The 23234-nt window shown below is 41.0% G+C and overlaps 2 protein-coding genes across 3 annotated transcripts in view; one reads left to right on the top strand and one right to left on the bottom strand.

Moving 5' to 3' along the window:
* The window catches only part of LAMB1 (laminin subunit beta 1), a 68199-nt gene extending 56855 nt beyond the window's left edge, over positions 1–11344 (top strand). For both annotated transcript variants that reach the window (XM_082691980.1, XM_082691979.1), the window contains exons 27-34: positions 572–813; positions 3247–3450; positions 4019–4163; positions 6019–6226; positions 6439–6580; positions 9146–9322; positions 10721–10880; positions 11040–11344. In XM_082691980.1, coding sequence (XP_082548106.1) covers positions 572–813; positions 3247–3450; positions 4019–4163; positions 6019–6226; positions 6439–6580; positions 9146–9322; positions 10721–10880; positions 11040–11176 — 1415 coding nt within the window. In that variant the 3' untranslated portion in view covers positions 11177–11344. The remainder of the gene's footprint in view (positions 1–571; positions 814–3246; positions 3451–4018; positions 4164–6018; positions 6227–6438; positions 6581–9145; positions 9323–10720; positions 10881–11039) is intronic.
* A 2474-nt stretch (positions 11345–13818) lies between these two features.
* Positions 13819–23234, bottom strand: part of DLD (dihydrolipoamide dehydrogenase) — a 29511-nt gene continuing 20095 nt past the window's right edge. Inside the window, exons 9-14 of the mRNA XM_082692022.1 lie at positions 17507–17697; positions 16728–16898; positions 16236–16425; positions 15652–15789; positions 14670–14759; positions 13819–14575 (exon numbers count right to left, since the gene is read on the bottom strand). Of these exons, the coding sequence (XP_082548148.1) occupies positions 14510–14575; positions 14670–14759; positions 15652–15789; positions 16236–16425; positions 16728–16898; positions 17507–17697 (846 nt within the window). The 3' untranslated portion in view covers positions 13819–14509. The remainder of the gene's footprint in view (positions 14576–14669; positions 14760–15651; positions 15790–16235; positions 16426–16727; positions 16899–17506; positions 17698–23234) is intronic.

Here is a 23234-nt window from a genome sequence, read left to right as displayed (position 1 = left end):
GATGGGCTCTTTTGAGTAGTTTAGAAATTACACTTCAGCAAATTCTTTTATGTTCAAGAATGTTGCCTGGTCAGGAAACAATCTTTGCAGCGTCAGATCCCACTAACCCTCCTATTTTACGCACGATCCTTTTGTTTTCCTGGCTGGGTCCTCAAAGCCACAATAGGCTGTCCCGCTTTATGTATGTCCTACTGGCCATCTGAGTGGATCTCAATAGTTAAATGACTAGGAAAAGAGAAAAAAATAAATCTGGACGTGTCATGTGCGGGCTGCCTCCGCTGTTGGCTCTTGAGAAAGAGCTGGAAGACTGGCTGTGTGCAGGAACATCTGCACGATCGGTAATTGTGCATCCAGATGTTTGGCACCCTCCAGAGCCAGAATAGCTGCCTGTGGGAAGAAGGGTAGCCATTGCTTGCGGGGAGAGTTATGTTTCTTCCTAAAGATTTTGTCCTTGAATTTTAGAACAAAACCATACAGTAAATGTAGGGCGGGCAGACCCCAGAAACGGGCATCGCTCCCCGAGGCTGGGCACGAGAGATTTCACTGCGGGCCATTGCGTTCCGTGCCCTAGGTGCCCTGGACAGCATTACCAAGTACTTCCAGATGTCCCTGGAGGCAGAGGAGAGGGTGAACGCCTCCACCATGGACCCCAACAGTACCGTGGAGCAGTCGGCGCTCACCCGGGACCGAGTCGAAGACTTGATGATGGATCGAGAAGCCCAGTTCCGGGAAAAGCAAGAGGAGCAGGCCCGTCTTCTGGATGAGCTAGCGGGCAAACTGCAAAGTCTGGATCTTTCAGCGGCTGCCGAGATGGTAAGGTTTGCGAGGGTTTGGCCCCAAGGCTGTGGTGCGATAGGAAGAAAAAGCTCCCTGTTTTGTCTGTGATCCTGTTCACTTTGCGAATGAACCAGCAGGAGTGAAACTGGTCTCTGGGCACCTATGGGTATCCCCGTCAGGCCAGATCAAAACATCATCATCTTCCCCCCCAACTCCCGCCCCTCATTCCCCCCATTAAAACTCCTGCTTCCAGAGGTTTCTCTGGGATATAGAGAATCAGGACTACTTTCCCCTGCCTTCGTATTCAAATTTGAGCCCTTTATAGATTGTGGACATCTCTTTTTTACGTAGTTCTAGTTCAAAGCGCAAGCTCCGTTCTCTGTGGAGCAATTCAGGAGTCATTCCGGGAGGGAGTTGAAAAAATAAAAGAAGAATTTCTTCCCTGGGTATAAATCAGAATGTTCCTTTGTTCCAGTAACTTTACCAGGTGAAGATTAACCCCGAGACCAACGGTGAAAGTAGATTCATTTCCCAGAAGCTTTTAAAGAGTAACTCTGGAGCCAAATGAAATTGAGTAGTGAGTTTAATGAAATCCGGCGGAAGGCCAAAGAAAGCCAAACTCTGCCTGTTTTGTCCTCCTTTCCTTACTGTTCTTCAGGGAAGGACACCTACAGAGAATGGGGAGGGTGTTGTTTATAAACAAAGGCTTGCCCTCTCTTCGCTTAGGAACATGGGAGCAGTAAAAGCAGGAGGCAGGTGGGTGCAGAGAAGTCGGGGACAGTTCAGGCTCCTTAGGACTTTGTCTTTTGTGAAAGGCCCCCTCCCTGCCTTCTTGCCCATCTCGCTTTCCCTGCAGTTGGCAAAAACACGCTGTCGCTACTGTGTTGTGCCAAACGTAGTTGATGCCCACAGGGTTAGATATTATCCTGTCACACTTTAGAGCATGTAGAGTTAAGGCAGATCTCCTGTCATGGTTCACTAGAAACATGGCGGCCCAGAGCAGGGAGTCTACTAAGCTTTGTAGGGGACAAAGTCACTATATACAGGCATGAGATGACAGACCGTTCCCTCAGTCTACTCTCCTTTTGGGACTGATTCCTTAGAAATGCCAATAAAAACCAGTCATCACAAATAATATCCACACACTAAAATCAAAGCAGAGAGCATGCCGAAGGATGTCTGCTTTGCAACAGAGGGCAGCAAAGCAGTGGGGGGGCATACTGACATTTCTCGGGGAGAGAGGCTTTTGTCCCTCTGTTTTTTAAGTACCTTCAGTTCTCATTATGTGTATCTTTAGCGAGACCCAGGCTGTTTTTTCTCATGCCTGTGGCTGAAATAAAACAGATCTCGTGTATCGTCAGATTGTTTTTAGAAAGCATCCCTGAGGCCTCATGCTTCTCTTCCTAAGGCCCATGTTCTTCTAGAGCACACAGAATAAACTTTCTCTTCTGAAGCTTGTTAGGTACTATAAACCAGACACCGGAAAGACTATTTAATAATTTGAGAGGTTACAATTTGGGATTGTAACGATCACAAAATTATTAGTCTAAGGAGTCGACTATTCAAAAACTTTTTCTTAAAAAGGATACCTTCCTTATTAGGAGCATTACCTGCTTTTCACTGCCTCTGTTGTGTGAGGGGACAGCTCCCCAGTTTGCTCCCTGCTCAGCATTTTCCATCATAGAACAAACTTATGATGCATTTGTTTGCATGTGTGCGCCATGACCAGCCCCCAATCTTTGGAAGTTTCTGGTAGATAAGGAAGAGGAGTCCAGGTAGAGAGAATGGTGGGAGGTTGCTTGTTTGTAGAAGTTAAACCTACCTTTTTTCCTACTGTTATCTGTTTCCTTCTCATATCTGGAATGTTCTCCCACTTCCCTGCTCAAATCCCACCAGCCAGCTCATCCTTACCCAACAACTACAACACTCCGTGGTCTCTCCTTTGTGTGCTTTCCTTCCTACTTACAGCTCGTGACCTCTTCCTGGCTGTTTCAGGGAGAGTGAGCCTGTCTTCCTCATTCGATCTGAAGGTACTAAAAGGCTACATAAGGGGCCTTCTGGGTCACTCTGTGGACCAGAACAGTCGACCACGGTACTAAGTCTAAAAAAGTTTCTCAATATTTTTTTTTAAGTCTCATGATTTAGGATAAAGGGGAAGCATTCTCTGGCTCTCCTAATGGCAGATTTCAGCCTCACATCAGATAATGTTTGCACCCCACGCAGCGCCCGGATGACATTCCAGTTCACTGGGGCAGGAGACACTGGTGAAGCATCGTAAACGGTTTCCTTGGCAGTGAGTAGGGCAGCTTATTCCTAAGCTGTACGATCCTCTCTCCGAACACTGTGTTCCCAAGCATCCTTGCTGAGGACCACTTACACGCTCTCTGGGGCCACCCAGGCCCTGCACAGCTGTGCCGAGGCACAGACACCCCCTCTGAAGGCTGGTGCCTGCTCCCCGACTTGTTGCAGACCTGCGGGACGCCCCCAGGGGCCTCGTGTTCCGAGACGGAGTGTGGCGGCCCCAGCTGCAGAACGGATGAAGGCGAGAAGAAGTGTGGGGGGCCCGGCTGTGGGGGCCTGGTCACGGTGGCACACGGAGCCTGGCAGAAAGCCATGGATTTTGACCAAGACGTCCTGAGCGCGCTGGCCGAAGTGGAGCAGCTCTCCAAGATGGTAATTCAGTGGACAGCCTTGCTTTGTGGTGTTGGCTCTCAGCGACGGGCTGGAGAACTGGAAGGGAGAGATCGGTTCTCCATGGTCACATGGAAGGGGCATGGCAAGAACATGTCAGGTCTGAAAGTTCTGGTTTTTGTGAGGTCAGTGGAAGAAATACACAGGAAGGTTTTCATAGAATATTTAAGAATATTTAAGAATTTGCTCTCTTCTTATGACAATGACTTGAGACCATTATGTCACTTATCATGGGTCCAGGTTGTGAATACGCTGAGCTGTACTATAAAAAATTCATGCTGAGCAATGGAGCATTACTTTTTCTAAAGTGACCATGTTAACATCCTGTTTTATAGGCCACCAAATGTTTTGGAGGAATTAGAAACTATTAGAAAAGATGTCTCTGTGCTAGCCTGATCTGTATGAGAACTTGTGTCGCCATCTGTAGACGAGCACTTTCTTCTGTAGGGGAACACAGTACAGTGGAAGAAACATTTGTTTCTAAAACCTGTGGTTCCAAATGCATAGCTTTTCAGTGGCATTCCCTGGGTCATTTGTTTTTCATATTTAGGTATCTGAAGCAAAACTGAGGGCAGATGAGGCCAAACAGAATGCTCAAGATGTTCTGCTGAAAACCAACGCCACCAAAGAAAAGGTGGACAAGAGCAACGAGGACCTGAGGAATCTGATCAAGCAAATCAGGAACTTTCTGACCCGTAAGGAGTTGTTTTCGTTTGACTTGTAACCGTTTCTTCCTCTCATGGAATATAAAAAATGTTTTATAGAGTCTGTGTTTGGGAGACCAGGATTCAAGTCTGCATTTTAGAGAAAATCAGTTTCTGGCTGGGAATAGAGTCACATTTCCAAAAAGGAAAAAAAAAAAAAACAAAAAGAAGAAATGTTGTGAAGAAATGTTGGCATTTCTTAAGCTTATGTGTATGTAAGTCCTCTTCTCTGATCATCTGCAGACACAGATGGGACACCACGTAGGAAATCAAGTCAAACACACACTGTGGGAACGGAATTTGGAATCTGTTAGCGATTACACAGAATGTCATTAGATCCTTATAGTGGCTTTTTGACATTGCCTGCCAAGCTTTGTTATCCTGGTATTTGCAGGACATCATACTTAATGGTTAGCTCTATTGCTTCATGTTCTGTAGAGAAAGAGAAAACCTCTCGAGTTTGTGGTCCAGCTCTTAAGTGTTTCTGGTCACAGTCTGAATGTTATCAGTACAGGTTTTGGCCTCAAGTTACACAAAACTTTCAACTGAGATGGACTTCATCAAAAATACTGTCTCACCTAGCAAGATGTTCTGAGGCTCATGTAGTAAGGGTATCTGCTTTGCTGAGGCCAGCTCCTCCCGGTTTACAAGGTGACTGCCCAAAGTTTCACACTTCACACAAAGCCTCAATAATACCTAATGAAAGAAGAGACCACCCGTTCCCCTGTTACATCTTTTTTAAACGAAGAAAATCTTACCCAGAAGTCTGGAGCAGTCATCTCCATAAATCTCACCCACCAGAAAAGCATCCCACTCCATGTGTAAATGTCAGATGGAATGGAATGACCCTAACTGGCAGACTGATCCGTTTTTAACTCCGAGTTGCTCAGTTTACCTTCCCTTAGAAGTGGGCGCCTGAACAAAATACTGTTTATTCTGTTCGCAAGGAAAATGGGGACTAAGAAAGGAGCCAGTGATAATCCTATGTATAGCTTACAAAATATCCTGTGGAAGCCATCACTTGATCAAATATTTTCCTGCTTAGGGGTCCGTTTTTGTATTAATAATTGAAAAACAAAACAAAAAAAAACTTAAATCAATGACATGTTTGAAGGCTAACCTCTTGGGCATTTTTATGACCACTTTTCACATTAGACATCTGAAATTCCTTGGCTTCTGTGATAATAGGCTATCAGATTCTCTTGCTTCTCTGCCTTTATTTTCTCCCTTCCTGAAAACTTCTAGAATGCAGATAAGTTATGTAAGGAGTATCAGCTCTTTACCTCTGCAATTACAGTAGTGTCCTAACTGTTCTCCCAACCTCAATTAAAGGTTGGCACCAGTCGGGGAACCTCAATGGCTGTCAGTTAAGCCTCTGACTCCCGGCTTCGGCTCAGGTCATGGGATCAGGGTCATGGGACTGAGCCCCGTTGTCACGCTCTGTGCTCAATGCAGTCCACTGAAGAGTCTCTCTCTCCCTCTGCTCCTCCCCCAGTTGCTACTCTTCTGTAACCTAAGCCACTCGCTCTGCTGGACTTTGATGGAACATGCGTGGCTCATCTCCATCCAGAGAGGTCCATCTTCCTCCTTTTGAGTCCTACTATCCTTCAAAACCTGATCAGTTCCTCATCCTCCACAAAGCCCTCCCTGACTTTCCCAGGCTGTACCCAATTCCTGTAGCTACTTTTTCTACATGTAACTACTCAACTAGACTATAAATTCCTAAACAGGAGGTACCTAGGTCTTGGAGTCACCCAGAAGGCTATTCACCAGGTGGGTGACCAGAAGGGACTGAGTCGCCATCTGTGACTTTGACCTTTTCACGGGGACATCATTGTTTTCACAGAGGATAGTGCGGATCTGGACAGCATTGAAGCAGTGGCTAATGAGGTACTAAAGATGGAGATGCCCAGCACCCCGCAGCAGTTACAGAACTTGACAGAAGATATTCGGGAGCGAGTTGAAAGCCTTTCTCAAGTCGAGGTCATTCTACAGCAAAGCGCTGCTGACATTGCCAGAGCGGAGATGTTGCTGGAAGAAGCTAAGAGAGCCAGGTATCTGAAGACGTTCTAGCATTTGGGGGGGCTTGTGTGTCTAGCAGGGAGTAAAAAGTCTTTAACCAGGGACATTTTGGAAGAGTGACCTGTACGCGTCCTTCTGGGTCATTTCAAGAGGGCTGTACTTTAAAAGAAAGTTTTTTTTTTTAATGTTCTGAGAGGAAGTAACTTTTTCATGTTCACATTGACGGTCTCCTCCTTTCACTCAGCAAAAGTGCAAATGACGTTAAAGTCACCACAGACATGGTGAAGGAAGCGCTGGAGGAAGCAGAAAAGGCCCAGATTGCAGCAGAGAAAGCCATTAAGCAGGCAGATGAAGACATCCAGGGAACCCAGAACCTGCTCACTTCGGTAAGACAGTGTAGCCCTCACTGTGCGGGCAGAAAACGCTCACAGAAACTACCCAGAGAGGAAGCCCATCTGACAGGTGAAAGCTGAACATGAGAGACAGCTCTAATCTCAGTAAAGCTGAACGACTCCCTTAGCACGGGTGCTAAAAATGTTGCTTGAGGGGGGAAAAGGACCCTGAAGACAGTGGATCGTTAAGTCCCCTTTACTTTCATAGTCCATGTGTTTATCTCCTGTTCCTTCAAGGAATCACATAGATGCTACTCAGTAGTAGGAAGGATGGTATTAATTTTAAAACTTAGTTATAGGAAACTCCTGCTGTTATAAAGGCAGCCCAAAAGCAACCTACATCGTGAACAACAGTATCTCAAAATTTATGAGGTGAGCATTCACAAAATTTTATTGTACGTTTTGAAAACCTCTGAAGAGCAATGAAGGTCAAAATGCTTCCAGTCCCCAATTCTAGAGGAACCTACTAGGGATCTTACAGCTGAACAATGTTTTGTTCAGAATGCATGGAAAACTTATTGTGTTTTTTTTTTTAAGTAAACTCTACGCCTCGTGTGTGTGGCTTGAATTCACAACTCTGAGATCAAGGGTCACCTGCTCTATTGACTGAGCCAGCCAGGCACCCCAAAAACTTACCATAAGCAGAATACTCAACTCAGGGACTACTAGATATTAAAAGCATACGCAAAGAATTTTTCACGTGGATTTAGTACTTTATTCTAAAAGTCGTATCACTTAAAAGTAATGCAAATATAATTTTTGTTTTATAAGAATGGATGGGAAATGGACTCCTATGATCCCTTACCCATCTTCTCATAATATATTCTGAAATTAGATGCCATTAGTCTGCACTGTCACCCTTCCCAGGCCAAGAGTCCCTAAGGTTTAAATTCTGAGAGGTGGTCTTTCAGCCTGCTTTTCCTTCCACTGGTTGATAGAAACCTGTCTTCCCCTATTCTACTATGCTCAAGAAAATGAGGAATAGTTCCTCCCCCACTGTTCTTTCTTAAATTTTGAGTATATACATAGGGGGCCCTTCTTGTTCAGGTGTGGAAAAATTACATTTTCCCACCAGACTATGATGTTCTAACCCTTTGATTATTCTGATTTTTCTATCTCTAGGGTTTTGCAAATTTCTCATGTGCTGTTAACATTTTAATGAACTTAATCTATTTAGGTAACTTTATAAAAATTACTAAGTTTTGGGGCACCTTGGTGGCACAATCAGATTAAGCCTCCGACTCTTGGTTTCGGCTCAGGTTGTGCTTTCAGTGTTGTGAGATCGACCTGAAGTCATGCTCTGTGCTCAGCTCAGAGTTCTGTTTGAGATGCTCTCTCCCTCTTCCTTTGCCCTTCCCCCTGCTTTGCAGACACATGCTCTTTAAAGTAAGTAAATCTTTTTTTAAAAATTACTAAGTTTTAAGAAGCAAAATAGAAAATATAGTGTTTAATGGAACTACAGGTGGGATATTCGGCTTGACAGTACAAGTGAACAATGACACTTTTTTTTTCAGGGACCCTGGGGGACAAGAAGCGTTTTAGGTTAAGAAGCAAAAAGAACGTCTAAATTATGCTTTTAATGAAAGCTTGTCAAACAGAATCATTTATAATTAAAACTATACAGCTTCTCGTCTAAGAATCAGAACTACTAAGAGTATTTTTCTATGTTAATTAATGGGTGAACTTTTAGGTTAACAATCATTTGGTTTGAAATACTAACAAATTTTGCCATGTCTGTGTTATGACATTAGTATTATTCAGACTTCTATGAATAGACCAATGCTTGAAGATAATTAAAAAAAAAAAAAAAAACCCAAGGTGCTCAGTGAAACTGGTGCTTCTGTCATGGGTCAGACTGCTTAACTTGGGCTAGCTTTTAAAAATCAATGTTCACTGATTATTCTTTGAAATCAGATCATAGGTGGATCCTCACCAATTACCCAGAAATTTTTTCACTAAATTACTTTGAATATTTATGGGGCCTAGCCATCACCTCCCCAGGCGACATGCCATCTCACAGTCCTAGAGTGACTTCTCCAAGTTTTCAAGAACATCCCTGGTCTGCCTTTGGTAATTAGCTGAGAACACTCAACTTTCCGGGTGGTTTCTGAAGACCCATAACCTCACTAGAGTTTAACATTTCGAGCTGACAGGAAGAACAAAAGGGGACTTGGGAGTTATCATTTTCCCACCCACATGAATTTGGAAATTTCTGTGGAAATCCTTCCTCTCACATCTGCTTATTTATGACCATTGTTTAGCCAAAGCTTCCAGGTGTCCTTAAAGTGCTTTCTCAACACATCAAGCTGTCTGGGGGTGGTTCAGTAAGAAGTTTACATGAATTTCCAGCCAAGATCATCAGAATTATAAGAAGAATAAAGTTGGGCACTTTATTTAAGCTTTCTTGAAATTCTGTTTTCCTTTTAGTCATTTTTTTTCTTTGGGTCCAGGGCAAGAGAGTATAAGCAGCCTTTAATCTTCCTCTAAACTTGTATCCCCAGCACGCCCGACCACTTGTTAAATTAATGGCTGGCTGGGTGACGGACCTTATACTTGCAGATTGAGTCTGAAACCGCTGCTTCTGAGGAGACCTTGCTCAACGCCTCCCAGCGCATCAGTGAGCTAGAGAGGAACGTGGAAGAGCTGAAGCGGAAGGCGGCCCAGAACTCTGGGGAGGCAGAATACATTGAAAAAGTAGTGTACACTGTGAAACAAAGTGCAGATGATGTTAAAAAGGTGAGTAAAGCTTTGTAACTTCATAGCCGTGTTCATAAAGGAGCAATGAGTCTCCTTATTACCTTCCTTGGAATCAGTAAGGGACATGGACCCAACGGTTATTCATCAGAAATATCCCCAGTGACTTGTTTTGAAATAGCAGTCATTAGAGACCCAGATGGAAAAGAGTGGGAGTGGATATGAAAGTGTCCAGGAAGTGTGACCTAAGCCCTCATATCCACACATGGATAAGGACACAGAAAAATGAAAATTAACTTAGGAGCGGAAGTCTTAAAACAAACACACAGAGCTTATACTTTGGTAATTCAAGTAGGAAGGCCTTTATGACATACGGTATTTACTTGGCTGTTTGAGAAATCTTGAAAAACAGGGTAGGAAAAGCTTAAGGAGTCCGTCACAGAACCACTAGCAGGGAACTAAATCTCACTTCTTCCGCTCGCATTCATGCTTCTCACTGGAAGGTACTATACGTTGCAGAGAAAATCTCATACACCCCAAATTTTTCATTAGAAGCCACGTAATCATTAAAACACACATTCAGCGGGCAAATGTTTATCTCCAAAGAAACCTCTTTACACTTTTGAGGGGAATGTGCCAACTGTTAAAGGAATAGCAGGGAGTTATAAACTGCTATTTTGTCAAGCTTTTTCCTTGAGGTTAATGTAGCACTTAGACATTACAGAAAGGAGACCTCCTCCTACCTCCAGTTTGGGAAGAGAACAAAGCAGAAAGCAAAGTGCACTACCCTGTCCTTTCCCATCACGTTTGTACTTTCTCGCGGTGCTGAGAGCATACATCTTCCCAAGTAGTCTTTTTACATAGCATTTTCCCCAAAAACATAGCATTTGATTACACTAAGATGAACAAGACCCCCGACACTGAGCTAGGTCCCTTTATCAATGGCTATTTGAACAATGTTTCTCCAAAGCAGCACCTGCAGGTCAAACCCACACCAATGTCTCATCTCCCCTTCCTTCCCTCAGTCTCTGCACACCCCACACTAGTCACAGTCCAGATGGTCCACCTGTCAGCTCTTCAGATGGGCCTTTTCTGATATCTAACACTGGATCACAGCAAACCTACTTAGAGAAAACCTACTTCTTTACTGCCATGTAATTGTCTTCCGCCATTGCCAGAGAAAAGTGCTGATAGGAGAAAGAAGGCCTGGAGCCCTGCTCCAACTCTGAAGTGTCTTTCAGATCTTTCATTTAAAAAAAAAAAAAAAAAACAAAAAAGCAAAAAAACAACTCCTATGTCAGTACTATAATTCCACTGTTTCAGAATATTTAATTATTTACAGCAAATAGCTTAATGCCTGAGTGCCCTTCCAAGCTTGCCACAAGGACACTCTAAATGTCAGAGATTACATGTATCCCTGTTCTCTACCTGGAACTGCAGGCTCTAGATGGCGAAGTGGATGAAAAGTATAAGAAAGTGGAAAAATTAATTGCCCAAAAAACCGAAGAATCCGCGGATGCCAGAAGGAAAGCTGAAATGCTACAAAATGAAGCAAAAACACTTCTGGCTCAAGCCAATAGCAAGCTCCAGCTCCTGAAAGGTGGGTCTCAGGCTCATGCTTTCATAAAGTATTTTAACATAAGACCTCCACAGAGTTTATTTAAAAGGTTGAAAATCTGTTCACTTTGTCTTGGAGTAGCAGGAGGTAGAGATCATTCTAGTATAAATGGCTCAGACTACTTCTTTTTATCTCCCACAGATTTAGAAAGAAAATACGAGGACAATCAAAAATATTTAGAAGATAAAGCTCAAGAATTAGTAAGATTAGAAGGAGAGGTCCGTTCGCTCCTAAAGGATATAAGCCAGAAGGTTGCCGTTTATAGCACCTGCTTGTAACAGAGGAGGAAAGGCTCGAAGGTGGCCGAGGTAGCCAAAGGAGAAGAGCTCCATTTAAAAAACTGACTTCATGATCTTCAAAATACAACTCATTACCTATTTAATGTTTTTAATCACCACATTTTGTACGGAGTTAAAAATAAAATACAGTCCTTTTGTATAAATATATATTGGGGATAATTTTTAAATTTTACTGATTGTGTAAAATGGTTTTATAAACAAACTGCCTTCAGGGGACCTTATTTCTATTTTTGTCTATAAACAAGCTATCATGTTTGCTAAGTCAATATCCACCACACATCTGCCCCCAAATCACCTTCCAGTGGGGTGGCCCAGGTTAGGGGCTGGGGAGTGGGGGCCGTAGGGGTAGATATAGCCTGAGGCCCTCCCACCCCTTCACCATTTCAGTGGCTACTCAGTGGCTCCAATCTCCAAATCTCCTCTAAGGATTCCTTGCTCTGGGAAAGAGAACAAAAAGCAATTTTTAGAAAATCAGGAGGGTAAACTGTGGCTTTCGAGTGTGAGCAATCCTGGCCCTATTCTAGGTGGTGAGGGTGAAGGCGGAAATGAAATCCAGCCAGAGTTTAGGAACATTGCTCCTGCCAACTGAGCAAAGTGATACTGTGACTTCCCAGTATTTATACTGGCTTTATTAGATTTCACAAACTAGAGATTCTCTGCTACAGTCCGTACGAGAGGCCAAAACAATCACAGAACAATCACGTATTCCATGGGATAAAGAAAACAGTTGTATTCCAACTGCCAAACCCCTGTCAACCTCAGAGCGGAGCTGGAGGAACAGGCCAAGCCCTCAGTGGTCTTTTGCCAAATTTTTAGAGAGAGACCAGTTCTGGGTAGCACTGAACTACCACCCACACGAACACAGCCACATGTGAAGCTCAGCCTAAACCAAACTTATGGAAACAGATATAATTTAAACAATAAGGCAACCTCCCTCTCCTTCAAGGCAATTATTTGTCATTTTTATTTAGGTAGAAATCCTACTACCTAGCAAAGTTGTTTTACATCATCTACTACAGCAACTAATTTTTTCCCTTAATTTTAAATATTTTATTTAAAATTGAAGTCTTTTCTACTACCCATTCCTCTCTAGCTAAACGACTGAAGATGTTACATCGGAATCACTCATTTTAATTAACTCAGGGAACTGGACAACTAATTCCCACCCCTCACAAGCCAAGAAAATAGTGAGAACTTAGTAAATAATAAATGAATATTTAAAATCTGTTTTATACCCACAACTTCATTCCCGCCTAGATATACTTAACTATTTTGTGTTTCTATAACTAGAACTTCATATTAAATTCTATTTCTCACTGTATTTCTTTCCCTAAAGTAGGTAACATGTTTGAAGTTTAAACTAGCACTTCACATAATACTGGGATTTCAGATTTTTAAACACACAGAGGTAATTTCCAATAATGGCATAGTAGCATGTCTCAGGCCAGCCCTCCTGCTATGACTACTGCAGAATCTGAACAAAATACAGATGTTTTAAAGTAAAGGTCCTGGAGACCCACCAGAAGCAGGCCGGAGATAGAGGGGAGGTGACCGAGAACAGCACTGGGTCCCAGCAAGTATCACACTAGGCAGAAGCCAAGTTTTACTGATTAAGGAATCAAAAGACTGGGTCGGGGGCAATGAGAATAACTAAAATATGAGGCGGGGGGAGCCCCAGAAGAGAGACACATGTGGGGAGGACCCCCCCAACTCTGCATACATTTGCCCAGTGTCCGGTTGACCATGCATGGGATAGATATAATGCAGCCAAGGTAAAGCTGAAATGCCTGGGTAAATGTTTCAGCTGCTGCCCCCAGCAAAAATGGAGTTGGGGTTCAGCCAAGTTAACTGCCCACTGAGAGAGAAACTCCCTATTTTTCCAAGGTAAGTAAGAGAATCCAAAGTCTTTATAATGGATCACTCATGACCATCACAGTCCCAGACCACTGGACATAGAAGAAAAAGGGAAATGTGACCCACTGATGATGCAATTAAAACCTGAGGACAACCCAACACTTTCCTTCTAACTGAGCAATTGACAGTACCTTATCCCACATAGCCTTCTGCTGACACATTGCACTCTAAACTTTCCCTTAGGCTGTGATCTGTAAGTTGCAATCAAGTGAGTATCTAGTTTGCACATTTCTAGTACTTTCAGTTTTTCCTTGTTAGAATATGCTATCCTAAATTTGAGAACTACTTAATCTGATTCTTTAATTTAGTTAAAATATGCAAAAGCCTATTTTAACATTTAATACTTTGTTACTGAAGTGTTTCAAAAGCTGGCCATTTTAAACATTAATCAATAAATATGATTTTATAGCTCTCTTTAAAGAAAGTCATTTACCCAGCCACGGATATACTAGAAAGCCACAGGAGAAAACAGATTAAATTTTCCATATGCTGTGTCTCCAAAAGTGTATGCTCCACAGTTAGCTGGTATCACTACAACAGATGAAAGGGTAATGACCTTTTAAATGCCTTAGTGTCGTCCCCCAGTGTGGTAAAAAGATACATCCAGGCCTAGAAGAGGAATAAACAGACGTAAGGTAAGAATATACACTACAGGTAGTCATAAAGAATTAGGACCATCTTGACATCCACTCAAAACAACAGGTAAATGAATATTTAAGCTATTTATTTCTGTATTTTCATTCCCTGCTGTAATACAGTTATGTCTCCATTTAGTATCTGAATTTCACAGATATACCTCCTTAATTTGGCTAACTGGGTAACTAGAAACTGCAGACCTCAATGGGTCCTTAAAAATTTAAACATAAATTCTACCTCTAAGCTGCAAGAATTTAGGGATTAAATAAAATAAGTGAGATCATTTATTTACATCAGTATGGTTTATACATACTTTAATCTGATCCTAATGACTGTTTCCAATACGAAAACCAAGTTTAAAATAACTTGATCACCTTGCTTCAAACACAGCTGGCTCACATACCCTATGCCAGCTCCATCCATGTAAGTAAATCCAACTTTACAAGAGCAGAGATAAAAGCTATGTAACATACATTTAGTGAAGTCAAATCGTTCAGAAACAACATGAAAATATGGGTTGAAGAAAATTTTCCAGGATGCTACTATAAGTAGCTTTTTTCTGCAATTTCAATGCACTGAAACAAAATATTCAATTTATTTTAAAATAGATGAGATTATTCCATTCTCTCCGAACCTATTAAAACCTTCCAAAAGTTTCATAATTCAGTCCTAGAAATTCTTGGAGCTGTGAGCATTTCCTATTCAGAAATGTGACCTCCACAAAAGCTCCCAGGAAATTTCAGAAAAATATAATCTTCTAATTTAAAAGTTGATTGGTTTGCCGAACGATGCAGCCAGGTTTGCTTCTCTAAAAGCTTCTGATAAGGTCTGTAAGGGAAGAAATTTAAAATTAGAAACCAAATACTTCTGGGTGAGAAGAAACCTGAGGTAACCACTAATTCTGCATGTTATCCATAATTACCGGATGTGCATGGCAGACTCTGGCTATATCCTCACAGGATGCTCCATACTCCAGCGCGAGAGCAGCTTCATTCACCATTTCACCAGCGCCCTTTATTAAGAGAACAGCCCAAGAAGTCATTTTTTTCCCATGGCAAAAACTACAAGCCAACAGGATTTGCTGCTAGAGCAGTTAACTAACTGCCTCCAGGCAGGAAAAGCTTAACCGGAAAGGCGGCACAGAAGAGAAGGGCTTGGACTCCAGAGCCAACTGGCCTAGATTTTAATCCTACGGCTGAGTCCCTTCGAGCACTCAGTGTGCGCTTCATTCATCTATTCACTTCAAAAATGGGGAGAGCAACTCCTGCCCCCACAACCGTGAACACTAAAGTTACTGCACGTATACATAAAAATGTGTTACAGACTAAGGACTCCAATGTTCTATTACCAATACTGTGGCAGATGCCGAGGGAAGTGCATACTTCAGGGCCTGTGGGAGGAAGAGCCTCTCTGAGGAGGTAACATCTGAGCTGAGACCTAACAGGAACAAGTCATACAAAGACGTGGAGGCACAGAATTCCAAGAAACGGGTTCCACAAGCACAAAGGCGCTGACGTGGGAACATAGGCCTGTTAGGAAACTGAGAGAAGGCCCATGAGGCAGGGAATTACTGAGCGAAAGGGAAGAGTGGAAAGACAGGAAGCCACACAGGACCAGATTTCGTGGGGCCTTGTATGTTAACAGCCCAAGGCAGAAAAAGGCCACTGGAGAGTTTTCAGCAGGCACAGGGCCTGGTGTAGGTTTCAAGAGGATAATGGCAGCTGCAGAACAGAAAGCAGATGATGTGATGAGCCAGCCCACGAGAGTGCTGCCGGTTGCCTTATCAAAAACACACAAACTTCTGCTGGTAAATAACCTCAGGATGTAAAGAGCAGCTGGCTTTGAGTCTAAACAGCAACACTTTCCAGAAATCATAACGGGGTTTGGGGCTTTCGGATACTCACCGGTCCTAGAATATGTGCTCCCAACACCCTGTCCGTTGATTTCTGTCCCAGAATCTTCACCATGCCATCTGTGTCCGCATTTGTCTTAGCTCTGCTGTTAGCAGCAAAGGGGAATTTCCCAACCTTGTACTCAATACCCTGCAAGAGAAAGAAAATGAGAACCTACATAAACGGTGAAAAAATGTATTCCCGTTAGTGCAATCATCCACCATATGTTCAGAAAATAAATTCCAAGAAGGCAACTCTTCAGAGTATATTAAGGGCAAGACCAAAACTGCTTGCTAATGAGATACATTCTGGCTACAAACACAAGCAAACACAAACATCAGTTCATCGGGGTGTATTTCAAAGGAAAATGTAAGAGCTCTGGAATTACCACTTTGAAGACAGGCAAGTGAATGATCTCCTCTATACTACTGAAAAAGGAAAAAATACATAATGTTCTACATAATTTCAAAATGTATTAATAATAAAATGATTCTCAGCCACCAGCGTTTCAAAATGTATTAATAATAAAATGATTCTCAGCCACCAGCGTCATTAACTCAATTCATACAATGGCATTCAAGCTACCCCAGAATTACCTCTTCCTTCAGCTGCTCCTCTGATTTGCCGACCCAAGCAACTTCAGGGTGTGTGTAAATCACAGAGGGTACACAGTTGTAGTCAATGTGCACAGCGCCACCAGCCATTCCTTCAACACAGATGATGCCTTCATCCTCTGCTTTGTGAGCCAGCATTGGACCGGCAACCACGTCCCCAATAGCATAGATGCTACCACAGAGAAGAAAAGAAACACAGTCAACTTCTGCCGCCACAGCTACTCATCTTCATTATGCCATGGTAACATAAGTTTCTAGTTACTAAGTAACCAAAAAATAAACAAAATGGGTAACTGTAAGTTCCGGTTCTCATCTCCGGGTAATGAAACCATTTAATTCTTTCTGTTTCCACAGATGAGTTTACTCTTCTTCCCCAAAGCCAGTGCATTTAAGCATGTCAAGTCTTATTTTCAAAACAGTATTTAAAATAAAATTTTTAAGTTTTTTGAAAATGCACATAATTATCCAACTTACTTTGGAATTTTAGTTTGGAATCTGGTATTGACTGGAATTCTACCTCTAGGATCTAGTTCAATTCCAAGCTCTTCCAGTCCCAAGTTCTGAGTAAAGGGTCGTCGGCCAATGCAAACCAAGAGTACGTCACACGTGATAACTTCGGCTTTCCCACCAGAAGCACCTTCAATACTAGACAATGAACAGTGTATGACTATTAACCACACATCAACAGAAACAACTGACTTAGAAATGTAAGAACAGATGTTTCTAAAGTGATGCTGACACTTTAAACAAACAGGAGTCATGCCATGAAAACATACAAATCCTCTAGAGGTCTATCAGTCAAACCTCACAAAAACAAAAAACAAGAACATAGGTCTTACAACGAAAAGATCAAGCAATGTCCCCACCCCTCATTTGCTGTGTGACCTTAGGCAAATAATTTCATTGTTATAGGGATATTTGGTAAGAAGAGTGCCAGGCACACAGTAAACAATCTAATATTCTTATTGATTTCCCCCTATATATCTAAAAATACTGAGTTTTACTGAATGTTAAGAGTGTAAATATTTCCAAATGTATACCAGGAGGAAGCACATTACAGTGAGAACACTCGATTAAATTTTCTGGCATCAACTTCATCATGAATTTCAATGGACAGATTTAATAAGCAATACAGAGTTATATTAAGCAATAAAATGGCCCTAAGTGATAACAAACTCTGATTCTGAAAAAGAGGGTTTTCCTGAAGCAAAGAGATCAAGATATCGTATCAAAACCAAATGAAGCATACTTACGAAACATCAATTTTTCCATCTGACTTCTTGGTAGCACCAGTAACTTTTGTATTCAATTTAAATTTAAATCCTTGTTTTTGAAGGATGCGTTGAAAGTTCTTAGATATCTCCATATCAATTCCAACTCCACCAACATGACCTAAAAACTCAACTGCTGTCACATCTGCACCAAGTCTTTGCCAAACTGAACCCTGTAGATAATAATTTTTTAAAATCGCAAAAATAAGAATAAAGGTTCCTAAAGCAAGTATTTACTGAAACATTATAAATAATCTACTATCAGATAGTCTCTTTTATTACTATGTACCTATTAGAAGCTCTAAAGTTTAAAATGAACACAGTGGCAAATAAATGTCTCATGTATTTCATGTATTAATTTGTTCTTTCCTTCAACATTTATTGAGCACCTACAATACGCCAGGCACACATCAGTAATCAATATGCTGCCCCCAGGGAGCTTATATTCTGGGAAGGGAGGCAGATTAAAATAAAATTCACATAGAGGATAGTAAAGTGCTCAGAGAAAAATGAAACAGAAAGCAGAACCATGACTGCTGGAAGGAGTAAGGCTACCATTTTAAAGAGCATGGTCATTGGGGAAAGCTTTTCTGACGCGTGCACAAAGAGAGGGAATGAGCTACACAGGGATCTGGTCCAGGAAGAGGACAACAAGTGGGAAAGAAGATAAGAAGGTCCTCTGACTCCTACTAATTACTGGTATTTGTAAAATATTAAACTGGCTTCATATATTATTTTCTCAACAGAACACTCCAACTGTAATTTAAACTGAATGCTGCTTTTTAATATTTTAACATTTTAGCAATTAAAATGTCTGAATACCTCTTTATAAAACAGGCAAGATGAATATAATTTTACAGCATTAAATAGGATATGACAAAAAATGAACATATCCTTTTAAAGAATTTGTATGAAAATTGTCTGGTAATTTAAAGTAAGAAGTTTACCTTTCCAATTAGTTTTATGCATTCATTTAAAAAATTTCCTGCATTTTGGGAATGAGAGCTTAGTAAACTAAAGGCAATACAGAGACACTAAAAATCCAATCACAAGCATATATACAAAAATAAACTCAAAATGAATCATGGACATTATAAAACTCAAGACTGAAATTTATGGCCAAAAACATAGTAAAGAATCTTCGTGACCCTGAGTTAGGGTCACATTACATCATAGGCATAATCCACGAAAGAAAAAAAAAAGATGAGACTATATCAAAATTAAAAACTTCTCCTCTTCTAAAGCTAATATTAAGAATAGAGACAGAGAAGCCACAGATGGAGAAAAAATATTTGCAAAAAATCTTTTTGATAAAGGATTTACATTCTTTGCATAAAGAGCTCTCAAATAACATATCCAATAAAAAGCCAGATGAAATAGTTAAAGAGGTTATGTCACAAAAGACAATGTAGAGATGGAAAATCAGCCCCTAAAAACATACTCCACATTACAAGCCACTAAAGAAACACAAATTGAAATGCCCAGAAGCTACTACTACACACCTATGAGAATGGTTCAAATCAAAAACGGCACCACTGCTACTCCTGGGAAGACGTGAACAACCGAATTCACCCTGCTGGAGAACGAAAGCGCAGCCACTCTGCAAACAGAGCTCCTCGAAAGGCCAAATGCAGAACTACCATGTGACCCAACAAATCCACTCCTAAGGTTTACACACAAGGAAAATGAAAACAGATGTCCACATGGAAACCCGTACATAAACGTTCATAGCAGTATTATTCTTAACAGTTCCAAAGTGGAAACCGGCCAAATGTCTATCAGTGGATGAATGGATAAACCCAATGTGCTCTAGCCATAGGGCGGGCTATCCGGCTCTACAGTTACGAAGTACATGTGAACCCCGAGAACGTGGCGCTAAGTGAAGAAGCTGGAGACATAAAGGCCACATACTGTGTGAATTCCGTTTACGTGAAAAGTCCAAAATAGGCAATTCCACAATCCCAGAAAGTAGATTACTGGTTTCCAGGGCCTGGGAGAAGGGAGGAAGGCAGAGTCACAGCCAGTGGACATGGGGTTTCTTTCTGAGGTAAAAAAAAATGCTCTGGAATTAGGATCATGCTGACAACTGCACAACGCTGTGAACATACTTTAAAAAACAAACAAAATAAAAAACACTGAACTGTACACTTTAAATGGGTGAGGAGGGATACAGGAACTATATCTCAATGAAGGTGTTAAAAATACACTCCTCTGAACCTAAATGAGAAAGTAAGAAATAGTAAGAGTATATTAAGTCACTATTGTACACCTGAAACTAATCAATTAAACTTCAAAAAATAGTTTTAAAAATGTGTGGTATACATACATAGGGATATTATTCAGCCATTAAAAGAAAACAATCACGACATTTTCAACAACAACAAAATAGTAAGAAAGTGGGAAATGGTAAAAAGCTTCATCTTGAATTCAAAGTAGGGAATAATGAGCAGAGAGAGCTAGACAAATGTCTTATTCTTTAGGAAAATGGATTTCAAAATCCTAAGAAATAGGAAAACTCTAATAGTATCTACCAGATACTAGATGTCAGGCACTGTATTAGAGTTTATCAGCTGCTAGACACTGGGCTATGTGTTTTATTTTGTATTTTACCTGATTAAATTCCAACAATAATACTGTATGGCAATTACTCTTATCAAAATGGAGATTTTTATGATGAATCAACTAGTTCAGAGAAGTTCATTCATTTAAGGACATAGTATAGTCATCAAGAGGCAGAGCCAAAGTTCAAGCACTAAATTAAACTGGAATGAAAAAAGGTAAACTATGAAAAAATAAAAAGACAGTCACACGAATAATCTTTATGAGAAATTAAAAACAGAAGTATGACTACTAGTAAGTTATCTCTAATAAGTTTAAATTTTTAAAAAGACATTTGTAAAAATATTCAATTTGGTTGAGACACCTAAAACATTAAGATTTTTTAAATGATCGAACACTTATCTAAGGCAAAAGTGCTGAAATGAAAGAGAGAATTATTGCTTTGGGATATTATTATACTTATCAAAAAAAATAAAGTAAATCTATGTTATTCCTTTTTCTTGCTCAATTTTATCTACCCATGAGAACAATTTTCAAAGTGGAATGAATAGAGAAAATATTAAGATAAGAAAACTATTCATTTTTGATTAATTAACTCTCCAACCAAACAAATCTGATCATAATCTGATGACAGAGACACTGTCAGTCAGTGAGCTCTGGGAACTTAATGAGCATAAGGGAGCTGTCAAATGGAGCCAAACAAGCAATATATTGCCTAAAATTTTCCGAAGTGAAAAGAACAGGGGTGCCTGGGTAGCTCAGTGGGTTAAGCCTCTGCCTTCAGCCCAGGTCATGATCTCAGGGTCCTGGGATTGAGCCCCACATGGGCAATCAGCAGGGAGCCTGATTCCCCCCCAACCCCGCCCACCCCCCTCTTTGGGTACTTGTGCGCACTCTCTCTCTCTCTGTCAAATACATTTTAAAAATCTTAAAAAAAAAATAAAAGTGAAAAGAACAAGATTCATTGAAGTGTGGAACAGAGGTCAATCCCTGCTAAATACTAGAAGAGATAGTTAAACAGATGGTCTGATAATCATTAGATACTACCAAAAGTATTCCAAACAGGTCATTTAAACTATTTTCTGAAGGCTTTTCTGGACTGGACAATAATGTAGGATATTTTTATTATCAGCAAAGTCTTCAAGTCTTCAAAAAAAAAAAAAAAAAAAAAAGGAAAGAAAATTTCACATCCCTTAGATATAATGGATTAGTGGATATTTAAATACATTTATAAACAGGTTAAAGGCTGTAGAGTCAGATGGCTTTCAATATTTCCTATGATGTGAAGGACACCAGAGACAGTTTCATTAATCAATTTAGATAAGATCAGATGATAGGCCACGTGCCTTAGTTAACATGCTTCCCAAATTTACGAACAACACATGGCAAGAAAAAGTAGTTAAGTGTAAGGATAACCAAATCAAGACAAAGGAAAAGACTGGAATAATGGGTATAAGTGAACAGCAAATTAAAGCAAGGATAAAGGCTCAAAATCCCTTATTTAGGTCTATTTATTTATTTAGATTTAAAAACTCAAAATTCCTCAAGCAAAAGATGTGAAGTTTTCAACTGACTATAAACTCAATACATGCTTTGAAAAGGAAAAGATAATCAAACTGATCCTAAAGGATTATATCAAATGAAGCAGACTCCGTATCAAGAACAAGTTCTCTCAATTATCCTGCTTATCAGTTCTGAACGCCATTTCCAAGTGATCCTGACAGACGAGACTAGATCAGAAGATGACAACAAAGTAACAATCTGGTATCTATAAGACCTGGGTAAGCAATATTAAGGAAAGCCACAGAGATTCGAATATGAATCTCATATTCATCACAGAAAGACTTGCGCTTTCTCAGAAACAAAGGACTTAAAAAGTGCTAAAAAAGTACTATCTAAGCTGACTTCTGAAAGGTATTTATCATCGGACATTTACTCGGCAATAACAAAAGCTAACACGTGATTACTTATGTATCAGCACTGGGCTATGCACTGAAGATGCACAGTCGATGAAACAGCCATGACCTCTGACCTCAGGCAGTGGATGATTTAATTAAAGAGAAACAAGTCAACAAGTTAAGTTCAATAAAGTGAGATGAATACCGCAGCGAGTACAGATACAATGGGACACTCAGCAAAGAGTACCTAATGGCATGTAAGGCAGTTAATCAGCGGAGTAGTCAGGGAAGGCTCTGAGAGCAGAGACTGGTAGAGGGAAGCATTTTCCAAACAGAAGGCCTACAGGAAAGTCAAAGAGCGTAGCTTGTTCAGAAACTGGTATTTCGCTGTACCTGGTACATAGTTTGAGAGGGAGAGGGGCTAGAAATGAGGCTGGTGACTGAAGCCATGGCCGCATCACTCTGGCCTTTCAACAACATTAAGATTTTGGAGCTATCCTAATGACGATCACTAGTTATTGAAGGATTTTCAGCATGGAAGAACACAATTACATTCGTGTTTTAAAAGAGGACTTCAGTCACTGAAAAAGATGAAAGTCAGGGAGACTTAGGGTAAGACATGACACTGGCCTGAACTGGGATCAAGGTGATGCATGAAAAAAAGGAGGCCATATTCGTGAGATAGTATCTTGCAGCATCATGTGAGGATCCACTGACTCAACAGGAGGTGCGATGACATGACAGAAGTCACAGGTAATTCCCAAACTTCCTGCTTAAACCTGTAGATGAGGGTGGTACAACTCACTGAGATGAGAAATATTAAGAAAGCAACAGGTTTGGTTTTGTTTCTTTGTGGGTAAAAGAGGAGAGGAAGAGGGAAAGGTTAAGTTATTAATGTACTGAATACAGCGTCTGAGAGATCTGTAGGTAGAGATGCTGATAGGAGCTTAGATATAAAAGTCCAGAAGTGTCCAAGATGGCAGCATAGGAAGACCCTGAATTCACCTCCCAAAGACAGATGGAATCTACACGTCCACAGAGAGCAATTCCTCTGGAAGAACGAGGAATGACTCAACAGCTTCTGTACAACAAAGGATAGAGGGACCAAACAGAGAACAGGTGGAGAGCCTGAGACACAGTAACAATGGGAACCCGACCCCCAACATTACCAACTACAGGAAGGAGGGACAGCACTGAGGGGCCCCGTGCAGATTTAACCATCCTTGGGCAAAGCAAAAAAGCACAATCCTTCT

This window comes from Mustela nivalis (assembly GCF_964662115.1).
Source record: "Mustela nivalis genome assembly, chromosome: 12".
In the NCBI taxonomy this organism is placed as follows: domain Eukaryota; kingdom Metazoa; phylum Chordata; class Mammalia; order Carnivora; family Mustelidae; genus Mustela; species Mustela nivalis.
Note: the sequence above shows the minus strand (reverse complement) of the source record. Positions and strands in the feature narration are given on the sequence as shown.